The sequence below is a fragment of the Oryx dammah genome, unplaced genomic scaffold, assembly GCF_014754425.2.
Source record: "Oryx dammah isolate SB20612 unplaced genomic scaffold, SCBI_Odam_1.1 HiC_scaffold_11050, whole genome shotgun sequence".
Taxonomy (NCBI): domain Eukaryota; kingdom Metazoa; phylum Chordata; class Mammalia; order Artiodactyla; family Bovidae; genus Oryx; species Oryx dammah.
In genome coordinates this window covers 740169-759993 of record NW_024080444.1, presented here as the reverse complement: position 1 = coordinate 759993, position 19825 = coordinate 740169, and the positions used below count along the sequence as shown (strand labels likewise).

The 19825-nt window shown below is 38.1% G+C and overlaps 1 protein-coding gene across 2 annotated transcripts in view; it reads left to right on the top strand.

Moving 5' to 3' along the window:
* The window catches only part of LOC120860199 (coiled-coil domain-containing protein 171), a 334015-nt gene that overhangs the window by 161691 nt on the left and 152499 nt on the right, over window positions 1–19825 (top strand). For both annotated transcript variants that reach the window (XM_040235975.1, XM_040235974.1), the window contains one exon: window positions 4006–4191. In XM_040235975.1, the coding sequence (XP_040091909.1) occupies window positions 4006–4191 (186 nt within the window). The remainder of the gene's footprint in view (window positions 1–4005; window positions 4192–19825) is intronic.

The following is a 19825-nucleotide window of genomic DNA, read 5'->3' as shown; positions in this document are numbered from 1 at the left end:
AACCACTTCACTATAGTGGTTAATGTTCATATCTAGCTACATTAATAAAGGATTATTATACTAAACAGTATAAATGGCAAAATGATGTTATTTTCCTCTTAAAAAATTGGGGAGTGTGCCTCAAACCATCATCTTTCACTTAATTCAGTCAAAGTGTGTAGGAGACAAACAGAATAGTTTCTTCAACTTAGTCTAAAATTGTAACATAAAGGGATACATCATACCTGCTGAAAGTGTTTCAGTACTTGTATTGTTTTGGAATACCATGTTCATCTACTGACACTTGTTCTTTAAAACCTAACTCCCATTATCTTTTTATTTATTTATTTTTAAATTTAAATTTACTTATTTTAATTGGAGGCTAATTACTTTACAATATTGTATTGGTTTTGCCATACATCAACATGAATCTGCCACAGGTGTACATGTGTTCCCCATCCTGAAACCTCTTCCAACCTCCCTCCCCATACCATCCTTCTGGGTCATCCCAGTGCCAGCCCCAAGCATCCTGTATCCGGCATTGAACCTGGACTGGCAATTCGTTTCTTATATGATATTATACAATCAACACACAGAAATCCATTGCATTCCTATACACTAATAATGAGAAAATAGAAAGAGAAATTAAGGAAGCAATTCCATTCACCATTGCAATGAAAAGAATAAAATACTTAGGAATATATCTACCTAAAGAAACTAAAGACCTATGTATAGAAAACTATAAAACACTGGTGAAAGAAATCAAAGAGAACACTAATAGATGGAGAAATATACCATGTTCATGAATCAGAAGAATCAATATAGTGAAAATCAGTATACTACCCAAAGCAATCTATAGATTCAATGCAATCCCTATCAAGCTACCAATGGTATTTTTCACAGAGCTAGAAGAAATAATTTCACAATTTGTATGGAAATACAAAAAACCTCAAATAGCCAAAGCAATCTTGAGAAAGAAGAATGGAACTGGAGGAATCAACCTTCTTGACTTCAGGCTCTACTACAAAGCCACAGTCATCAAGACAGTATGGTACTGGCACAAAGACAGAAATATAGATCAATGGAACAAAATAGAAAGCCCAGAGATAAATCCATGCACCTATGGACACCTTATCTTTGACAAAGGAGGCAAGAATATACAATGGATTAAAGACAATCTCTTTAACAAGTGATGCTGGGAAAACTAGTCAACCACTTGTAAAAGGATGAAACTAGAACACTTTCTAACACCATACACAAAAATAAACTCAAAATGGATTAAAGATCTAAACATAAGACCAGAAACTATAAAACTCCTCGAGGAGAACATCGGCAAAACACTCTCCGACATACATCACAGCAGGATCCTCTATGATCCACCTCCCAGAATACTGGAAATAAAAGCAAAAATAAACAAATGGGACCTAATTAAAATTAAAAGCTTCTGCACAACAAAGGAAACTACAAGCAAGTGAAAAGACAGCCTTCAGAATGGGAGAAAATAATAGCAAATGAAGCAACGGACAAACAGCTAATCTCAAAAATATACAAACAACTCCTGCAGCTCAATTCCAGAAAAATTAATGACCCAATCAATAAATGGGCCAAAGAACTAAACAGACATTTCTCCAAAGAAGACATACACATGGCTGACAAACACATGAAAAGATGCTCAACATCACTCATTATCAGAGAAATGCAAATCAATACCACAATGAGGTACCATTTCACGCCAGTCAGAATGGCTGCGATCTAAAAGTCTACAAGCAATAAATGCTGGAGAGGGTGTGGAGAAAAGGGAACCTTCTTACACTGTTGGTGGGAATGCAAACTAGTACAGCCACTATGGAGAACAGTGTGGAGATTCCTTAAAAAACTGGAAATAGAACTGCCATATGACCCAGAAGTCCCACTGCTGGGCATACACACTGAGGAAACCAGAATTGAAAGAGACACGTGTACCCCAATGTTCATCGCAGCACTGTTTATAATAGCCCGGGCATGGAAGCAACCTAGATGTCCATCAGCAGACGAATGGATGAGAATGCTGTGGTACATATACACAATGGAGTATTACTCAGCCATTAAAAAGAATACATTTGAATCACTTCTAATGAGGTGGATGAAACTGGAGCTTATTATACAGAGTGAAGTAAGCCAGGAAGAAAAACACCAATACAGTATACTGACACATATATATGGAATTTAGAAAGATGGTAACGATAGCCCTGTATGCCAGACAGCAAAAGAGACACAGATGTATAGAACAGTCTTTCGGATTCTGAGGGAGAGGGCGAGGGTGGGATGATTTGGGAGAATGGCATTGAAACATCTTTTTCTTTTTTAGATTTTCTTAGCTCCATACAACTGCTTCCACACACTATCTCTTTCTTATTCTGCATTGCTATACTTGTTTGACCCTATTTATTCATAGAAGAGTGAACAGAATTGAGCCAATCTTTGGGAGGGATATGTGGACAAGAGAGGGGCTAAAGTTAGCTAAGTTTTTAGGTAAAGTACGCATTTTTTAGGAGTGGGAAGAAGTCCTGCAAAATGATGATTTATAGAGGCCAAGTGGATTGTAAAGAGCAGAATGTTCTGGTGGCAAGGAGCAATAATTTAAAGCAGCGTGACAAGTAAATGGTAGAAGTACAAAAGTATTTTTTTCACAAGACCTAGAGAAGTGCTGTGGCCTTAGGGAATAGAGGGATGTTAAAAAGTTGACACTTTAAATTCTTTTCAACTGAACAATGGAAGTTATCAGTCTTAAATAGACATATATACACTTAGTGTGATTTAGAGACCTGCATGGTTTCTTTCTGTTTTCTGTATATTTCTCAGGTTACCCATCATTTGTGAAACATTTCTGTTCTTTGTACTTCAAGATGTCTCTTGCCATTTGTTGCAACTAGTTTTCATTTGTTTACATGTTGTGCATAGGAGATAATACAAGTATGTCCTGCCCTTGATTCCATACCCCTTAAGGGATGACCTCTGTCTAGACCTGTCAGTGATTCCAGAGCAGTCATAATATTGTAAACGCTGTATTGTATATTATAGTGCAGATTTTTATTGGCTGGTGTTTATAATGAATTCATATTCTTTTATTCAACAGATACCTACTGAATCCCAGACTCCTTTGTGTGGTGGGTGGGCAAGCTGAAGGAGGTCTATGCCCCTTGGAGCTCAGGTTCTTAAATGTGTGGTTGGTGGAAGGGTGCAGACAGGCAATAAAAAAATGAATAACTATATGAGGTGAATTTAGATAATGATCACGGTGTTGATGAAAATACAAGAAGATGGTATGATAGTGTGAATAGTGGTGGGAGTCAGAGAGGTATGGTGCAGTAAGGGCTCTTCTCAAGAGAAGGTAGTTTAACCAGGGAAACCTGAATGGTAGCGTAAACTGAACACAGACTTTTAGGTAATCTTTTAAAAGCATAGGAACTTGTTAAAAGCTTTAATTTTCACAATCATTATCTTTATAAAAAGTGCTCTTGTATCCAGATTTAAACTGAGCATTATGGATTTACTTAGAACTTGAAGTGCTTGTTGTTGTTCAGTTGCTAAGTCATATCTGACTCTTTGTGGACCCATGGACTGCAGCACCCCAGGCTTCCCTGTCCTTCACTATCTCCCAGAGTTTGGTGATGCTATCCAACCATCTCATCCTCTGTTGCCCGCTTCTCCTCTTGCCCTCAATCTTTCCCAGCATCAGGGTCTTTTCCAGTGAGCTGGCTCTTTGCATTAGGTGGGCAAAGTATGGGGGCTTCAGCTTCAGCATCAGTCCTTAGTGAGATTTTATTGGACTAAAAATGATAACTTTGGCAGTATAGCTGTTGTGCTTTAAAAACCTGAGTGATGGTTTTTATCTTGATTTAGGAAATTAAGAAAAATGAATTATACTTTTGTCATGTGTCAGACATTTGTAGATGTTTGTATTCTCCTTATGTTAGGAAACAGAGTACTGAATATTAAATAAACAATACTGCAGTTAGCTTATGATTGTTTTTTTCTTTTCTTCAGAAATTGATCACCCACGAGAAGTTTGAAAGTGCATGTGAAGAACTGAATAATGCGTTACTTCGGGAACAGCAGGCTCAAATGCTGCTGAATGAGCAGGCACAGCAACTACAGGAGTTGAATTATAGACTTGAATTACATTCCAGTGAGGAAGCTGACAAAAACCAAACTCTTGGAGAAGCTGTGAAGGTAGGAAAACATCCCTTGCAGGAGTCCCTTCCTTCCTGCAGGTGTGAGTCTTTGAGGGAATCATGTATATCTCTTGAATAAGGAAGTGATCCCAAGATAACAAAATTTTATTCTATGTGAGCTTATAAGGATGAAACGAGACATGGCTCTGGAACTTTAATTCCAAACTTGTATACACATGTATTGAAAATGTAGAAGTAGACTTTGTTAGTTGGGAACCAAGTAGAGATTTTTCCAGTAATAATTTATCTTCCTTATTTCCTCCTTTCTTTAGTTCTTTTTCTTGTTTTATGCCCTCCAAACATTGAAAATCCATGTGTCTTTTGGATTTGAAAGGTTTTGAGTCTCTCTGAATCTTATATTAAGGGTGTGTTTGAGGAGATCAGAAAGAATTGTTCTCCTTGTCATTTGTTGGTGGGAAAGGTGTTTAGAAGGGAAAAAAGAAGTTAAAATAATTGTCACTTGGAAAACTTCATTAATGGGTTTAGAACTGTTATATCTCTTGGAAATATTGCCTGTAAATTGTAATAGAATTTTAGTTTATGATTATATTATTTGTGAAATTTTCACTAGTGAGAATATACACACTGGAATAGAACAACTAATTCCAGGAAAACCAACATAATGTAACACAGCCTACACTGTAGGTATTATGTATCATCCCTTAAAACAGTAAGCAACTCAGAGTGGGTGTATAATTAATTATAAAAATAATATATTTTTATTCTAATATTTAACTACTAACATGAATGCTAATAATAAAATAGGCAAAATTTGTTGAGAACTCACAATCCTTGATGGAATTATTCTCATTTTGTAAATATGAAAACTGAGATACAAGGAGAGACATAATTTGCACAGTCATTAGTAAGTTATAGACCTAGGGATTCAGATTTTACATCCATCTTCTTTACATTGACTGTATTACTGATAGGCAGCATACTAATGCCAGGCTCTGTATTGTGGTCTCTGAATTGTTTTGTTTCATTCTTAAACTACTTCCTGTGAAATTGGTACTGTTATTGTTATCATCTTTTTGATGAAATTGAAAGAGCTCAATGGACTTGCTCAGGGTCTCCTGGCCTATAAATATAGAAACTGGTATTTAAAACAAAAATTATTAAAAATCATTAACCTAATTTCTTAAGATCTAGGTTTATTTCAGCTCCATATTCTTTATTATTTTTTTCTTTTTTGCCATTATAAGTAATTCTAAGATAAGCAACCCTGCAGCTAAATCTTTTTACACATATTGTGATTATTTCCTTAGCATTAATTCCTAGGTAAAGAATTACTAGGTCTACAATGACATATCGGAGAAGGAAATGGCAACCTACTCCAGGATTTTTGCTTGGAGAACTCCATGGACATAGGAGCCTGGTGGGCTACAGTCCATGGGATCACAAAGAATTGGACATGACTGATTGACTAACACACACACACACAATGACATAAATTTTAAATTGTAAATATTGTCAATTGGCCTACAGCAAATTTTAACATTCTCTCCTAAAATGCATGAAAATTTCACTTTTTACTCAAGCTGGCTGTTACTGATACTGTTAAAGCATTTTTTGGTCAATTTGATCAATGTATCATTGTTTCTAGAATTATATTTCTTTGATTACTCGTCAAGTTGAATGTTTTTATAAGTATATTGGCCACTGAACAACATTTTTATGCTCCATATCCCATTAATAGATAAAGTAATTAGCCATGCTTTGAAAAACCATTTAACTCATATTGGAATCTTTTCTTTTTGAAATAGCTTATAATTGTATAATTATAAGCTATAATTATAATTTGTATTTTTTATATATTATAAATTATATCAGGTATAAATATAAATTATATAAGGTATAGTATCTTCCAGCAGATAAAAAGCTGTTGATATTAATTTCTTTAAAATACCAGTAGCTTAAATATTATTGTCAGGAGTGGAGAATTGTTTAATTACTGTCTCTTAATTAGACCTAGCAGGTGGTATGTGAAGATGTTCTCTTGTGGGACGCAGCATGGTTCATTGGAAAAAGCACTGGCCTTAGAACAAGTATTTTCAATTTCAAATCCCAGTACTGTCACTTTGGCAAATAATTTATGCTTTCTGAGCCTCAGTTTTCTCTTCTGCAAAATTATGGATAATGATACTAAAGTTATGAGATTTTTTATGAGAATTAAGATACTGTTTAAAAAGTAAGTTTATGCTTGATAAATATCCATTTGTGCTTTCAAATAACACTTAACTAGGTTTTTTTGTGTGTCCTGTATATAAAACTTCTTTAAAAAAAATAAAGGAAACTATAAGCAAGGTGAAAAGACAGCCTTCAGAATGGGAGAAAATAATAGTAAATGAAGCAACGGACAAACAACTAATCTCAAAAATATACAAACAACTCCTGCAGCTCAATTCCAGAAAAATAAATGACCCAATCAATAAATGGGCCAAAGAACTAAACAGAGATGACTGAAAAACACATGAAAAGATGCTCAACATCACTCATTATCAGAGAAATGCAAATCAATACCACAATGAGGTACCATTTCACGCCAGTCAGAATGGCTACAATCCAAAAGTTTACAAGCAATAAATGCTGGAGAGGGTGTGGAGAAAAGGGAACCCTCTTACACTGTTGGTGGGAATGCAAACTAGTACAGCCACTATGGAGAACAGTGTGGAGATTCCTTAAAAAACGGGAATTAGAACTGCCATATGACCCAGAAATCCCACTGCTGGGCATACACACCGAGGAAACCAGAATTGAGAGAGACATGTGTACCCCAATGTTCATCGCAGCACTGTTTATAATAGCCCGGGCATGGAAACAACCTAGATGTCCATCAGCAGACGAATGGATGAGAATGCTGTGGTACATATACACAATGGAGTATTACTCAGCCATTAAAAAGAATACATTTGAATGAATTCTAATGAGGTGGATGAAACTGGAGCCTATTATACAGAGTGAAGTAAGCCAGAAAGAAAAACACCAATACAGTATACTGACACATATATATGGAATTTAGAAAGATGGTAATGATAACCCTGTATGCGAGACAGCAAAAGAGACACAGATGTATAGAACAGTCTTTTGGACTCTGAGGGAGAGGGCGAGGGTGGGATGATTTGGGAGAATGGCATTGAAACATGTGTATTATCATATGCGAAACGAATCACCAGTCCAGGTTCAATGCATGATACAGGGTGCTCAGGGCTGGTGCACTGGGATGACCCAGAGGGAAAGGATGGGGAGGCAGGTGGGAGGGGGGGTACAGGATGGGGAACACATGTACACCCATGACAGATTCATGTTGATGTATGATAAAACCAATACAATATTGTAATTAGCTTCCAATTAAAATAAATAAATTTATACTAAAAAATAAATAAAAGTAAAAAAAAACTTGCTGCTGCTTCTTTATAAAAACAAAATAAGATCATGAATAGAAGATATGGAAAACACAGAAAACAAGTTACTCATAACTTATCATCTAATAACACCACTGTTTACATTTGGCCATTTTATTTCTTATAGAAAGAAAAATGATTAAAGTTTTATAAATCATACTTTGGGCTTGGTGCTCAGAATGGCCTTCCTTCATAATACAGCTAGATTTTGGATAAAACACTTTATTATAGTGGTGCACTAAAGAGTAATGGAAATCTCCAAGGACAAATATCAAACTCCCACAAAGCCCAGAGGGTAGAAATCACAGTTAGCATTATGAATGGTTGCTCGGCTTATCCTGCAGGTAAATTCCAAAACTAGTACTGAAAAGAAAGTTAGCAAGTCCTGTCCAACTCGTGATCTCACGAACTGTAGCCTGCCAGGCTCTTCTGTCCATGGGATTCTCTAGGCATGAATACTGGAGTGGGTTGCCATTTCCTTCTCTGCTAGTGCTGGAGGTAGGAGACAAAGATTTAGACTCCCACAAGCAGCTAGACTGTGACCCATTGATTCCCACATTAAGGAATTGCCTAATAACCTGAATAGGATAATCTCAGGTCAGTAATGTCTAAGTAGAAACCAAGATAAAGCTTTCTCTGGAAGAAAGCTTGCCTAATTTAGTTTTTTTCAAGAGCTTTCACAGACTAAGCTCAACCAAGTAACTGGCTTTTAAATAAATGGATACATTAGTCTTACCCCCAGCCACATTGCTAAATAACTTTGTAAATTCTATTATTACGTTGTCTGTACTTCCCAGAAAGGATTTTCTGTGTAGTGTGTGTTAGTCACTCAGTCATGTTTGGCTCTGTGAATCCATGGACTGTGGCCGCCAGGCTCTGCTATCTGTGGGATTCTCCAGGCAAGAATACTGGAGTGGGTTGCCATTTCGTTCTCCAGGGGAACTGCCCAACCCAGGGATCAAACCTGGGTCTCTCCTGCATTGCAGGAAGATTCTTTACCATCTGAGCCACCAGGGAAGCCCCAATACTTTATCTGTACTTTCCAGAAAGGATTTTCTATGTAGATCATCATATTATTAGTTCTCTAGTACCAGTTTTGTTTCTCTGTTCCAAGCCTTAATCCTTTATTTTCTCTTCCTTACTGCAATGGCTGGGATACAATGTTGAGAAGTAAAGACAATTTTAAGAATTTTTTCTTAAATTTCTTCATTAAGAAGTAAGTTTGGTATAGGTTGCTATGAATTGCTCTAAGTTTATAATCCTTATCAGGTTAAAGGAGTTACCTTCCTAGATTATGCATAATTTAAAAAATCATGAATGGATATTGGATATTATGAATATATTTTATGCATCTACGGAGTACAGTGTTGGTTGGTTGGTTTAATCATTAAGTTGTGTTTGATTCTTGTGACCCCATGGATTGTGCTCTGCCAGGTTAACTCTGACCCTCAGATTTCCCAGGCAATAATACTGGAGTGGGTTGCCATTTCCTTCTCTGGGGCGGAGCGGGGGCGTCTTCCTGACCCAGGGATCGAACCTTGGTAACCTACACTGCAGGTGAATTCTTAACCGATTGAGCCACCAGGGAAGTCTGCAATAGTCATGATTTTTCTGTTACTCTTAGCAAGTTGAAATATATCGGGAATTAGCAAATTCTTGCCTATACCCTGTGTTTGTATAGTTTGTGAGCTGTGAATTGCTTTTACCTGTTTAAAGGTTCATAAACAACAAAAAATTAAACAAAATCAAAGAAGAATAAGTGACAGACTATATGTGGCATACAAAGTGAAAGTGAAAGAAAGTGAAGTCGCTCAGTCGTGTCCGACTCTTTGCAACCCCCCAGACTGTAGCCTACCAGGCTTCTGCATCCATGGGATTCTCCAGGCAAGAATATTGGAGTGGGTTACCATTTCCTTCTCCAGGGGATCTTCCCAACCCAGGGATCAAACCCAGGTCTCCTGCATTGTAGGCAGACGCTTTAACCTCTGAGCCACCAGGGAAGCCCGTAAGTGTGCTGACCCCTGAATTACATTAAGTATTCTAATGTTAAACCAGCCTTGCATTCTTGAAGTAAACGCAAGTTGGTTGAGATTATTATTATTTTTTTTTAACTACTTTGCCTCACTCAGTTTAAGATTTTTAACCTAGGACTTTTCAGTCTTTGTACCGTAATCATGATCACCTTGTAATTTTTCTCTCTCATATTGTCCTTTTCACTTTTTGGTATCAGGGTTTCGCTATCATGAAAGATTTCTTACTCCAAACATGTGGAGTAGAAACTTTTGGATGGAATATAACAAATCAATTATGGAGTGTATCAGTCAGTCAGTTCAGTCGCTCAGTCGTGTCCGACTCTTTGCGACCCCATGAATCACAGCATGCCAGGCCTCCCTGTCCATTACCTACTCCCGGAGTTTATTCAAACTCATGTCCATTGAGTTGGAGATGCCATCCAGCCATCTCATCCTCTGTCGTCCCCTTCTCCTCCTGCCTCCAATCCCTCCCAGCATCAGAGTCTTTTCCAATAGGTCAACTCTTTGCATCAGGTGGCCAAAGTATTGGAGTTTCAGCTTCAGCATCAGTCCTTCCAGTGAACACCCAGGACTGATCTCCTTTAGAATGGACTGGTTGGATCTCCTTGCAGTCCATGGGCCTCTCAAGAGTCTTCTCCAACACCACAGTTCAAAAGCATCAATTCTTCGGCACTCAGCTTTCCTCACAGTCCAACTCTCATATCCATACACGACTCCTGGAAAAACCATAGCCTTGACTAGAGGGACCTTTGTTGGCAAAGTAATGTCTCTGCTTTTGAATATGCTATCTAGTTTGGTCATAACTTTCCTTCCAAGGAGTAAGCGTCTTTTAATTTCATGGCTGCAATCACCATCTGCAGTGATTTTGGAGCCCCCCAAAATATAGTCTGCCACTGTTTCCACTGTTTCCCCATCTATTTCCCATGAAGTGATGGGACCAGATGCCATGATCTTCATTTTCTGAATGTTGAGCTTTAAGCCAACTTTTTCCACTCTACTCTTTCACTTTCAACAAGAGGCTTTTTAGTTCCTCTTCACTTTCTGCCATAAGGGTGGTGTCATCTGCATATCTGAGGTTATTGATATTTCTCCTGGCAATCTTGATTCCAGCTTGTGCTTCTTCCAGCCCAGCGTTTCTCATGATGTACTCTGCACATAAGTTCAATAAGCAGGGTGACAATATACAGCCTTGACGTACTCCTTTTCCTATTTGGAACCAGTCTGTTGTTCCATGTCCAGTTCTAACTGTTGCTTCCTGACCTGCATATAGCTTTCTCAAGAGGCAGGTCAGGTGGTCTGGTATTCCCATCTCTTTCAGAATTTTCCACAGTTTATTGTGATCCACACAGTCAAAGGCTTTGGCATAGTCAATAAAGCAGAAATAGATGTTTTGCTGGAACTCTCTTGCTTTTTCCATGATCCAGCGGATGGGGTGTATAGCCAAGCTTAAAATGAAGTGAGAAAAGTGTTCATGTACTGGAAATAAAGAAGATATCCAAAAAGCAAATGGTAAGAGGAGGTGAAGTCTAAATGGCTCATTGGGATGTGCAGACCTAACTGGAGACTGAAGTTGATAGTCATAGTGTTAGTGAAATCTAGGCTTCAAGCCCTGTGGACTAATAATGAGCTACCCATGAGAACCATAGGGTCTGGAAAGGCTGCCCTTCTATGAAAATGCAGCCTAGAAAGCCCTTCCTACTAGCTACAGGGGATTTTATTTTTACTCAGGATACGACTTCCCTGGTAGCTCAGATGGTAAAGAATTTGCTTGCAGTGCTGGCGACCCAGGTTCAATCCAGGCTCACAAGACCTGGGCACTAGTCCAGATGGTGGGCGACTCTGGGCAGGTCCCCTGAGCTCTGGGCTTCCTTGGAAGCTCAGACAGTAAAGAATCCACCTGCAATACAGGAGACCCAGGTTCAATCCCTGGGTTAGGAAGATCCCCTGCAGAAGGGAATGGCAACCGACTCCAGTATTCTTGCTTGGGAAAATCCCATGGTCAGAGGAGCCTGACAGGCTACAGTCCATGGAGTTACGAAGAGTTGGAAATGACTGAGAGACTCACACTTCACTTCTGGATGTGGAGTAGCAGAGAAGTCACAGAGAAACTAGAACCCCAGGCTGGATGTAGGGTCTTAGTATATCCTACTTTTATGTGCAAGGGCTATTCAACTGAGGAATTATCTTTAGAATGGTCCAATTCTTGTAGAAGCAGTGTGATATTTTAGAAGTAAACAAAATATTCAGCAAGGATACTTCTGTAACTCACAGAACACACAAAAGACTTTTATGGATGATTCAACATTACAAACTATGTAAAGAAATGAGTTGTACATCAAATGAGAAAATTTACATCTGAGGTTGTAGGAATACTTAAAGTATTGAGAGATGTTTAAGTGTTTTTTAAATGCTTTAAGAAGTAAGACATGGGTAAATAGAAGGCAAGAAATGAAAAGATAGTCATTGAAATTAAAAACTCAGCAAATTATTTGAACATTGGGAAAAGATACTAGTGGATTAAGTTAGTTGAGGGGAAAATATGCATGGTTCAGTGTATTTTGACAAATGTATACATATGTGTAAGTACCATCAGAGTCAAGACAATAGAAATTTTTTATCTGCCAAATTTCTGTTGTACTCTTTTGTATTCAATTCCGTCTTTTTAAAGGAAACTCTTCCTGCTATAGCCTGGCAGCCACATAGCAGTATCACTCTAGATTAGATTTGCTTTTACTAGAGCGTTAACATAAATGGAATCAGACAGTATGTACTCTTTGTGTCTGACTCCTTTCATTTGATGTAACATTTTTGAAATTCATCTGTGTTGTTTCTTTATATTGTTGAGTAGTATTCCATTATGTGGATATACAGCAATTTATTTATCCATTCACCTATTGATAGGCATTTAGTTTGTTTTCATTTAGGGCCATTATGAATAAAGCTGCTAAGAACATTCCTGTACAAATCCCTATGTGGATACATGTTTTGACTACTCCTGGGTAATACCTAGGAGTGGAAATTCTGGGTCATATGATAAAAGTACATTTAAAATTTTAAGAAATTGCCAAGGTCTTTTTCCAAAGAGGCCCCATGATTTTGCGTTTCCAATGACCTTGGAATATGAGTTCCATTGGCTTCATATCCTGGTGAATACTTGACATTGTCAGTCTTTTTCTCTGTTCTTGTGAATGTTTAGTGGTATCTTTCTTGATTTGATTTTGCATTTCACTGATGACTAATGATGTTAAGCATCTTTTAGTATACTTGTTATAATTAGTCATTCATATGTCTTCTCTGGGGCCTCCCTGGTGGCTCAGATGGTAAAAAATCTACTTGTAATGCTGGAGGCCCCAGTTCGATCCCTGGGTCACGTAGTTCCCCTGGAGAAAGAAATGGCAACCAACTCCAGTATTCTTGCCTGGAGAATTCCATGAACAAAGGAGTCTGGTGGGCCACAGTCCATGGGGGTACCAAAGGAATGTCTTCTTTGTGAAATATATATTCAGAACATTTGATATTATAAGCTTTGGGGTTTTTGTTTTCTTATTCCATTCCAAAATAGAATTCTTTCTATTTTCTGTATACAAGTCCTCTGTTGCATGCATATTGAGAATGTTATCTTCCATTTTGTGATTGGCCTTTTCATTTTCTTAACAGTGTCTCTCAAGTAGAAGAAGTTTTAAATTTTGAAAAATTTTAAATGTAATGGTTAATTTTTGTCTTTTACCTAAGAAATGTTTCCTACTGTGATGCAGAAAGACTTTTGCCTATATTTTCCTTTAGCCAATTCATGTTTTAAGCTTTTACTTTTAGGTCTATGATTCACTTTGAGTTAATTTTTATATATGATTTGATGCAAGAGTTGAATAGATGTTGAGTTGTTCCAGTGCCCACATATTTACCATATTTGAACCATATTTTCTTTTTATAAGTCTTATATTTTCATCTAGTATTATTTTCCTTCTGCTTTAAGAACTTTCTTTAGCATTTTGTACAGTGGATGTCTTTATTATTGGGAAGTATAAGGATAGCCATAAGGGTACCCTCACTCTGAGAACCTCTGGTGTAAAGTTCTTGAGATGACCTGGGAAAGATAAGAGCTAGAGTAAAGTGGAGGATTGGCTTTAGATAGGAGGGACACTTCCCTATTATATATGTAGAAAAAGAGTATTAGATGAGGGCATTAGAGGACAAACTTTCTCACTGATGTTTGTTTTTACCATGTGGAGGAGGCAGATTCATACCTATTGAATAAAGAGGGAATTTGGAGGAGGAAAATAGTTGAAGAGTAGAGAAGATTTGAAATAGTTATTGTAAAGGGTAGGGAGATAAATCAACAATAGAAATATGACCAATGTGCTAGGTAAAAATATAACCGGAGGGCTCCTTTGAGACTGATCATTAGGTTAAATGGTAAATGGGAAAGGATATTTGTTTGATATCATAAAGCAGGATACCTGAATCAGTGCTTTTGGATGCAGAACAAATTATAGGATAAAAGGTTCAGAGTGTGAGTATGGAGTGGGATTAAATAGAGGACATGAAGAGGCCAAGGAAAAAAATGAGAGGTCATATTTATAGATGTGTTGCCCATATTATCTTTCAAGTTACCCAAATTTATAGAGTAGATATTGGAGTGAGATAAAAGCAATGAACCAGTTACATATAGCTGAGAATCAGCATAAATGTATTTTCAGTGTGTAGTATTTCCAGTGTATGTAATTTAGCATTAGAGCTGTACTAATATGGTAGCCACTAGCCGCATGTATCTACTTAAATTAATTAAAATAAAAAACTCAGTTCCTCAGTCACTGTATCTACATTTCGAGTGTGGAGTAGCCTCCTGTGTCTAGTGACTGCCCTATTATTAGCAGCACAGACACAGAAAGCACCTGTCATCACAGAAAGATCTATTGGACAGTGCTGGTGTGGAGGACGGGCATCAGACACATTAGGCATGAAAATGGACACTTTACTGTCATATTCTTTCCATTATGCAGAAACATGTTAGAGCCAAACGGCTTAGGAAAGATAAGCTCTATTGCCAATTGAATTAATAGAACTAGCTTAATAGTTGTAAAGTCTCTAAGAACTCTGAAGGCTGTGAAGGGAGCATACTCTGAAGATAGAAACTATAGTTAAATAATAACATCTCTCTCTCTTATTGGGAACTATAGACAAATGAGTATGGGAAACATAGTATGGAAAAAAGTATAGCAAATTAAAGATTTGTTTATTTTTTTCCTTATTCCCTAGTCCCTCCCGGAGATATTTTATATCATTGACCTGGCCCATAGTATCTTTAGTGCTACTACACTTCTGAGGAAGTTTGCTAGGCAACCTTTATTTAGTATGGGTAGTCTGTAAAACAACAAAAGCTACATTTCTAATTTAATTTTTTTTCAATGACTTTGAGTAAGCTTATGTTTAAATATAGTAACTACTTAAATGAAGCATTTTATCTGGGATCCTGCCTTATGTGTTTTTATGTTTAATTGAGCACAGATTTTGGTTACTGGTAGACTGTCTGTGTTAATGGAGAAGGCAATGGCAACCCACTCCAGTACTCTTGCCGGGAAGGTCCCATGGATGGAGGAGCCTGGTAGGCTGCAGTCCACGGGATCGCTAGGAGTCGGACACGACTTCACTTTCACTTTTCACTTTCATGCATTGGAGAAGGAAATGGCAACCCACTCCAGTATTCTTGCCTGGAGAATCCCAGGGATGGGAGAGCCGGGTGGGCTGCCGTCTATGGGTTCGCACAGAGTCGGACACAACTGAAGCGACTTAGCAGCAGCAGAAGCTCTGTGTTAATGGAGTAGGTGAAAGAATGATTGACAAAAAACATTGTTACTTCAATGAGAGAGTTGACCATACAGTGAGAGAGTTACAATACTTATAGGAGCTAATACAGAAAAGCGTGCCTTAAAATGGGTTGCTTCTGTGACAGTACCTAAAGGATGAGGCACTGGCAGAAAGATCAGGCAGTTTGTGGTGAGGAAATTGGTATCAGAAGTGGAAAGATGGAAATTCATGTAAGCTGTGGCCAGACATTTGATAAAGCTATACTTGTGATAATTTAGGAAGCTAACTTTCCCTGTAGTTCTAGGGAAAGTGGTTGATGTATTTTGTCTTCGACATTCTGCTTTGAACAAGGTATTATAAGAAAGAAAGGAACTCAGGAAAGAATTAGTTGGCTTATGAATATAAAAGAAAGGTCAGAGAGAGAGAGAGAGTCAAAATCTGGGGCCAAAAGGAGCTGATTATGACTCAAGCCCATGGCAAAGAACAAATTGGGGTATGGCTTTCTTACTCTAACCTGCTATCTTAGATGACTTCACGATAACCACCATTAAGTTCTGGTGAGCTTCCCTGGTAGCTCAGCTGGTAAAGAATCTGCCTGCAGTGGGAGACCCAGGTTTGATTCCTGGGTTGGGAAGATCCCCTGCAGGAGGGCATGGCAGTCCACTCCAGTAGTCTTGCCTGGAGAATCCCAGTGGATAGAGGAGCCTGGCGGGCTACAGTCCATGGGGTGGCACAGAGTTGGACATGACTGAGCAACTAAGCACAGCACAGCCTACACACTGTACCAGTGTGCACCACTGGAAAACCCCTGGTGAGGATAATCTCCAAGAAAGAATCTTGTATTTATTGGTACATGGCACTGACTGGAAGTAAGCAACTTAAAACTATACCAGGTTTTGTGTTGCCAAGACTAAAATTGTTGTTCAGTCACTAGTTCATATCTGACTCTTTGCAATGCTATGGACAGGAGCACACCAGGCTTCCCTGTCCCTCACTATCTCCTGGAGTTTGCTCAAATTCATATCCATTGAGTCGTGATGCCATTCAGCCATTTCATCCTCTGTCACCCTCTTTTCCTCTTGCCCTCAATATTTATCGGCATCAGGGTCTTTTCCAGTGAGTCAGCTCTTCACATCAGGTGGCCAAAATATTGAAGCTTCAGTTTCAGCATGAGTCCTACCAATGAATATTCAGGGTTGATTTCCTTTAGGATTGACTGCTGCTAAGTCGCTTCAGTCATGTCCGACTCTGTGCGACCCCATAGACGTCAGCCCACCAGGCTCCCCTGTCCCTGGGATTCTCCAGGCAAGAACACTGCAGTGAGTTGCCATTTCCTTCTCCAGTGCATGAAAGTGAAAAGTGAAAGTGAAGTCGCTCAGTCGTGCCTGACTCTTAGCGGGTTGACTAGTTTGATCTATACTCCAGGGGACTCTCGACTAAAGTAATCTTTTACCTTTTGAGTTTTAAACAATAAGGCTTAAATGGTCTATTCATATATCATTTTAATTGATGCACAGAATTCCATACTGTAAATAAGTTGCATTTATTTAGTTATTCATCTACGATGGGCATTAGATTTGTATCAGTTTTAAAGATATTATAGATTTGAAGAACAAGGCTGAATTCCTGGCAAGGCCATGATAGATCTAGTTCTGGTACATACCCTAAACTCAATAAATTTTTTATTGAATTTAGTCACATGGTAGAGCTACTCTTTGCATCTGCATATACAGTGGAATAATTGGTCAGTATAGTTCATTTTAGAATAGGGACCTGTGATTTGCAGTTTCAATGAATGGGAAGGTCTTGAGAATGCCGTGGTATTGGCATTTGTGGTATTCCTCTGCACTTGAGGTATTCCTTTGAAAAAGGATAATATTCCTATCAATTCTATCAGTTACATAGAAATATTGAAAAACAAAGCATCTGAAATAGCCCATTGGTCTCCCCAAATAATACTGGTACCTGTAACTGGTCCCAACCTGGTCAGTATTATTTGGGGAGACCAGTGGGCTATTTCAGACGTTTTGTTTTTCAGTATTTCAGTCCAACTGATAGAACTGATTAACACTAGGAAAATGGAAGGCGTTGAGAATGCTGTGGTATTGGCATGTGTGGTATTCCTCTTTGCACTTGAGATATTCTTTTATTCACAGCAGATCCCTCATGTACCAGTTCCTTTGTCTAACCCTAACCTTGTTCCTGTGTCCTTTTCACCCTCAGTTTCCATCCTCTGCTGACTTCCACTGTCCTGTGTTTCCTCTCACAGAGCTGGAGCAGCTTCTCAGGGTCTCCAGGCTTGTGCCTCTTCCCTGCTCCCTGTCTCATCCTTTGCCTTCTTGTAGCTGTTTTGCCTTTACCTTGTTCGTGTCTTTTTTAACAGAAAATGAACTCTGTGGTTTATTACTTTCCTATCTCAAAACTTAATTATGCTTACACTATGGGTAGGAAAGAAGAAAAAAGCGTATGCTTTTCAGATTTTACAGGAAATAATTGGCGAAGATATTTTGGAGTAATTGTGGCAAAAGGTCACATTTTATGAATATTTGCCCTCTTTTTATTTAATAGTATCCTAACCTTTATATTATTAATATTATTTGCAATACTCTTCAGTTATAGAACGGGAATGTTGCAATGAAGTCATTTATTTACTTAATTTTGAATAAATTGCCAAATTTTCTCTAGTAATCTTTTACACAAAAGAGCCCTCAAATTCATTTACTTTAAAAAATTTAAACATTTTTTAGTTGATGAACCATGATTATAATAATAATTAACATCTATCAAGTAACCCATTTTCATAAAGTAGGATTATTAGCATCATTACTTAATTTAAAAGTCTTATCATTTTTTAACTTTAATCCCATATATGTATTTTTTATCTTTCTAATGACTTATACCATTGAGACCTATAGGGTAGTCAATTATATTTCAAGGTCAGAGAAAAAAGAATTAAGAAAACAAAAGCTCTCAGATAATTTTTTAAAAAATAATAATTTAGCAGAAGACTCAGGCTAGAGGCTAGAAGATTGACAAAGAGTTTTTTTCCCCATTTATGTTAGTCTGGGCACAAGAGAAAAATACATATAAAATAAAATACATTTTCTTTTAAATTTATTGTGATATTGTCCTTTTTTTCAAAGTATAGATACTCATATATAATTTTAAGACACCTTTTTCCATGTTTATTTGTCCTTTATGAATAGTAATTATCATGCTTCTTCATGCCTGTGCTGAGTCACTTTGTGTATGACTCTTTGCGACCCTATGGACCATGGCCCTCCAGGTTCCTCTGTCCACGGATTCTCTAGGCAAGAATCCTAGAGTGGGCTGCCACTTCCTTCTCCAGGGGATCTTCCCGACCCAGGGATTGAATCCATGTCTCTTTACAACTCTTGCATTGGCAGGTGAGTTCTTTACCTCTAGTGTCACCTGGGAAGCCCATCATGCTTCTTGTTTTTTTTTTGTTGTTGTTACTTTTCTCAGTCACTCAGTCGTGTCCAACTTTTTGCAACACCATGGACTGCAGCATGCCGGGGTCCCTGTCCTTCACCATCTCCCAGAGTTTGCTCAAATTCGTGTCCATCTAGTCGGTGATGCCATCCAACCATATCGTCCTCTGTTGTCCTCTTCTCCTCCTGCCTTCAGTTTTTCCCAGTTTCAGGGTCTTTTCCAATCAGTTGGCTCTTTGCATCAGGGGGCCAAAGTATTGAAACTTGAGCTTCAGCATCAGTCCTTCCAGTGAATATTCAAGACTGATTTCCTTTAGAATTGGCTGGTTTGATCTCCTTGCTGTACAAGGAACTCTCAAGAATCTTCTCCAACACCGCAGCTCAAAAGCATCAATTCTTTGGTGCTCAGCCTTCTTTATGGTCCAACTCTCATATCCATACATGACTGCTGGAAAAACCATATCTTTGACTATATAGACCTTTGTCAGCAAAGTAATGTCTCTGCTTTTTAATACGCTGTCTAGATTTGTCATAACTTTTCTTCCAAGGAGCAAGCGTCTTTTAATTTCATGGCCGCAGTTGCCATCATGCTTCTTAATTGAGTATGAGTGCTAACCTTTGATTGGGCTTCCCTGGTGGCTCAGTGGTAAAGAATCCACCTGCAGTGCAGGACATGTGGGTTCAATCCCTGGATCAGGAAGATCCCTTGGAGAAGAAAATGGCAACCCACCCCAGTACTTTTGCCTGGGAAATCCCAGAAACAGAGGAGCCTGGTGGGCTACAGTCCCTGGGGTTGCAAAGAGTAGACAGGACTTAACAACCTAACAACCACCACTACCACCACCACCTTTGGATAGATTATATATTTAAATATTACTTTAAATACTTTGAATCATACAGTTCAACTTGTAAAACTTTTTTACAAGTGTCATTTTAGT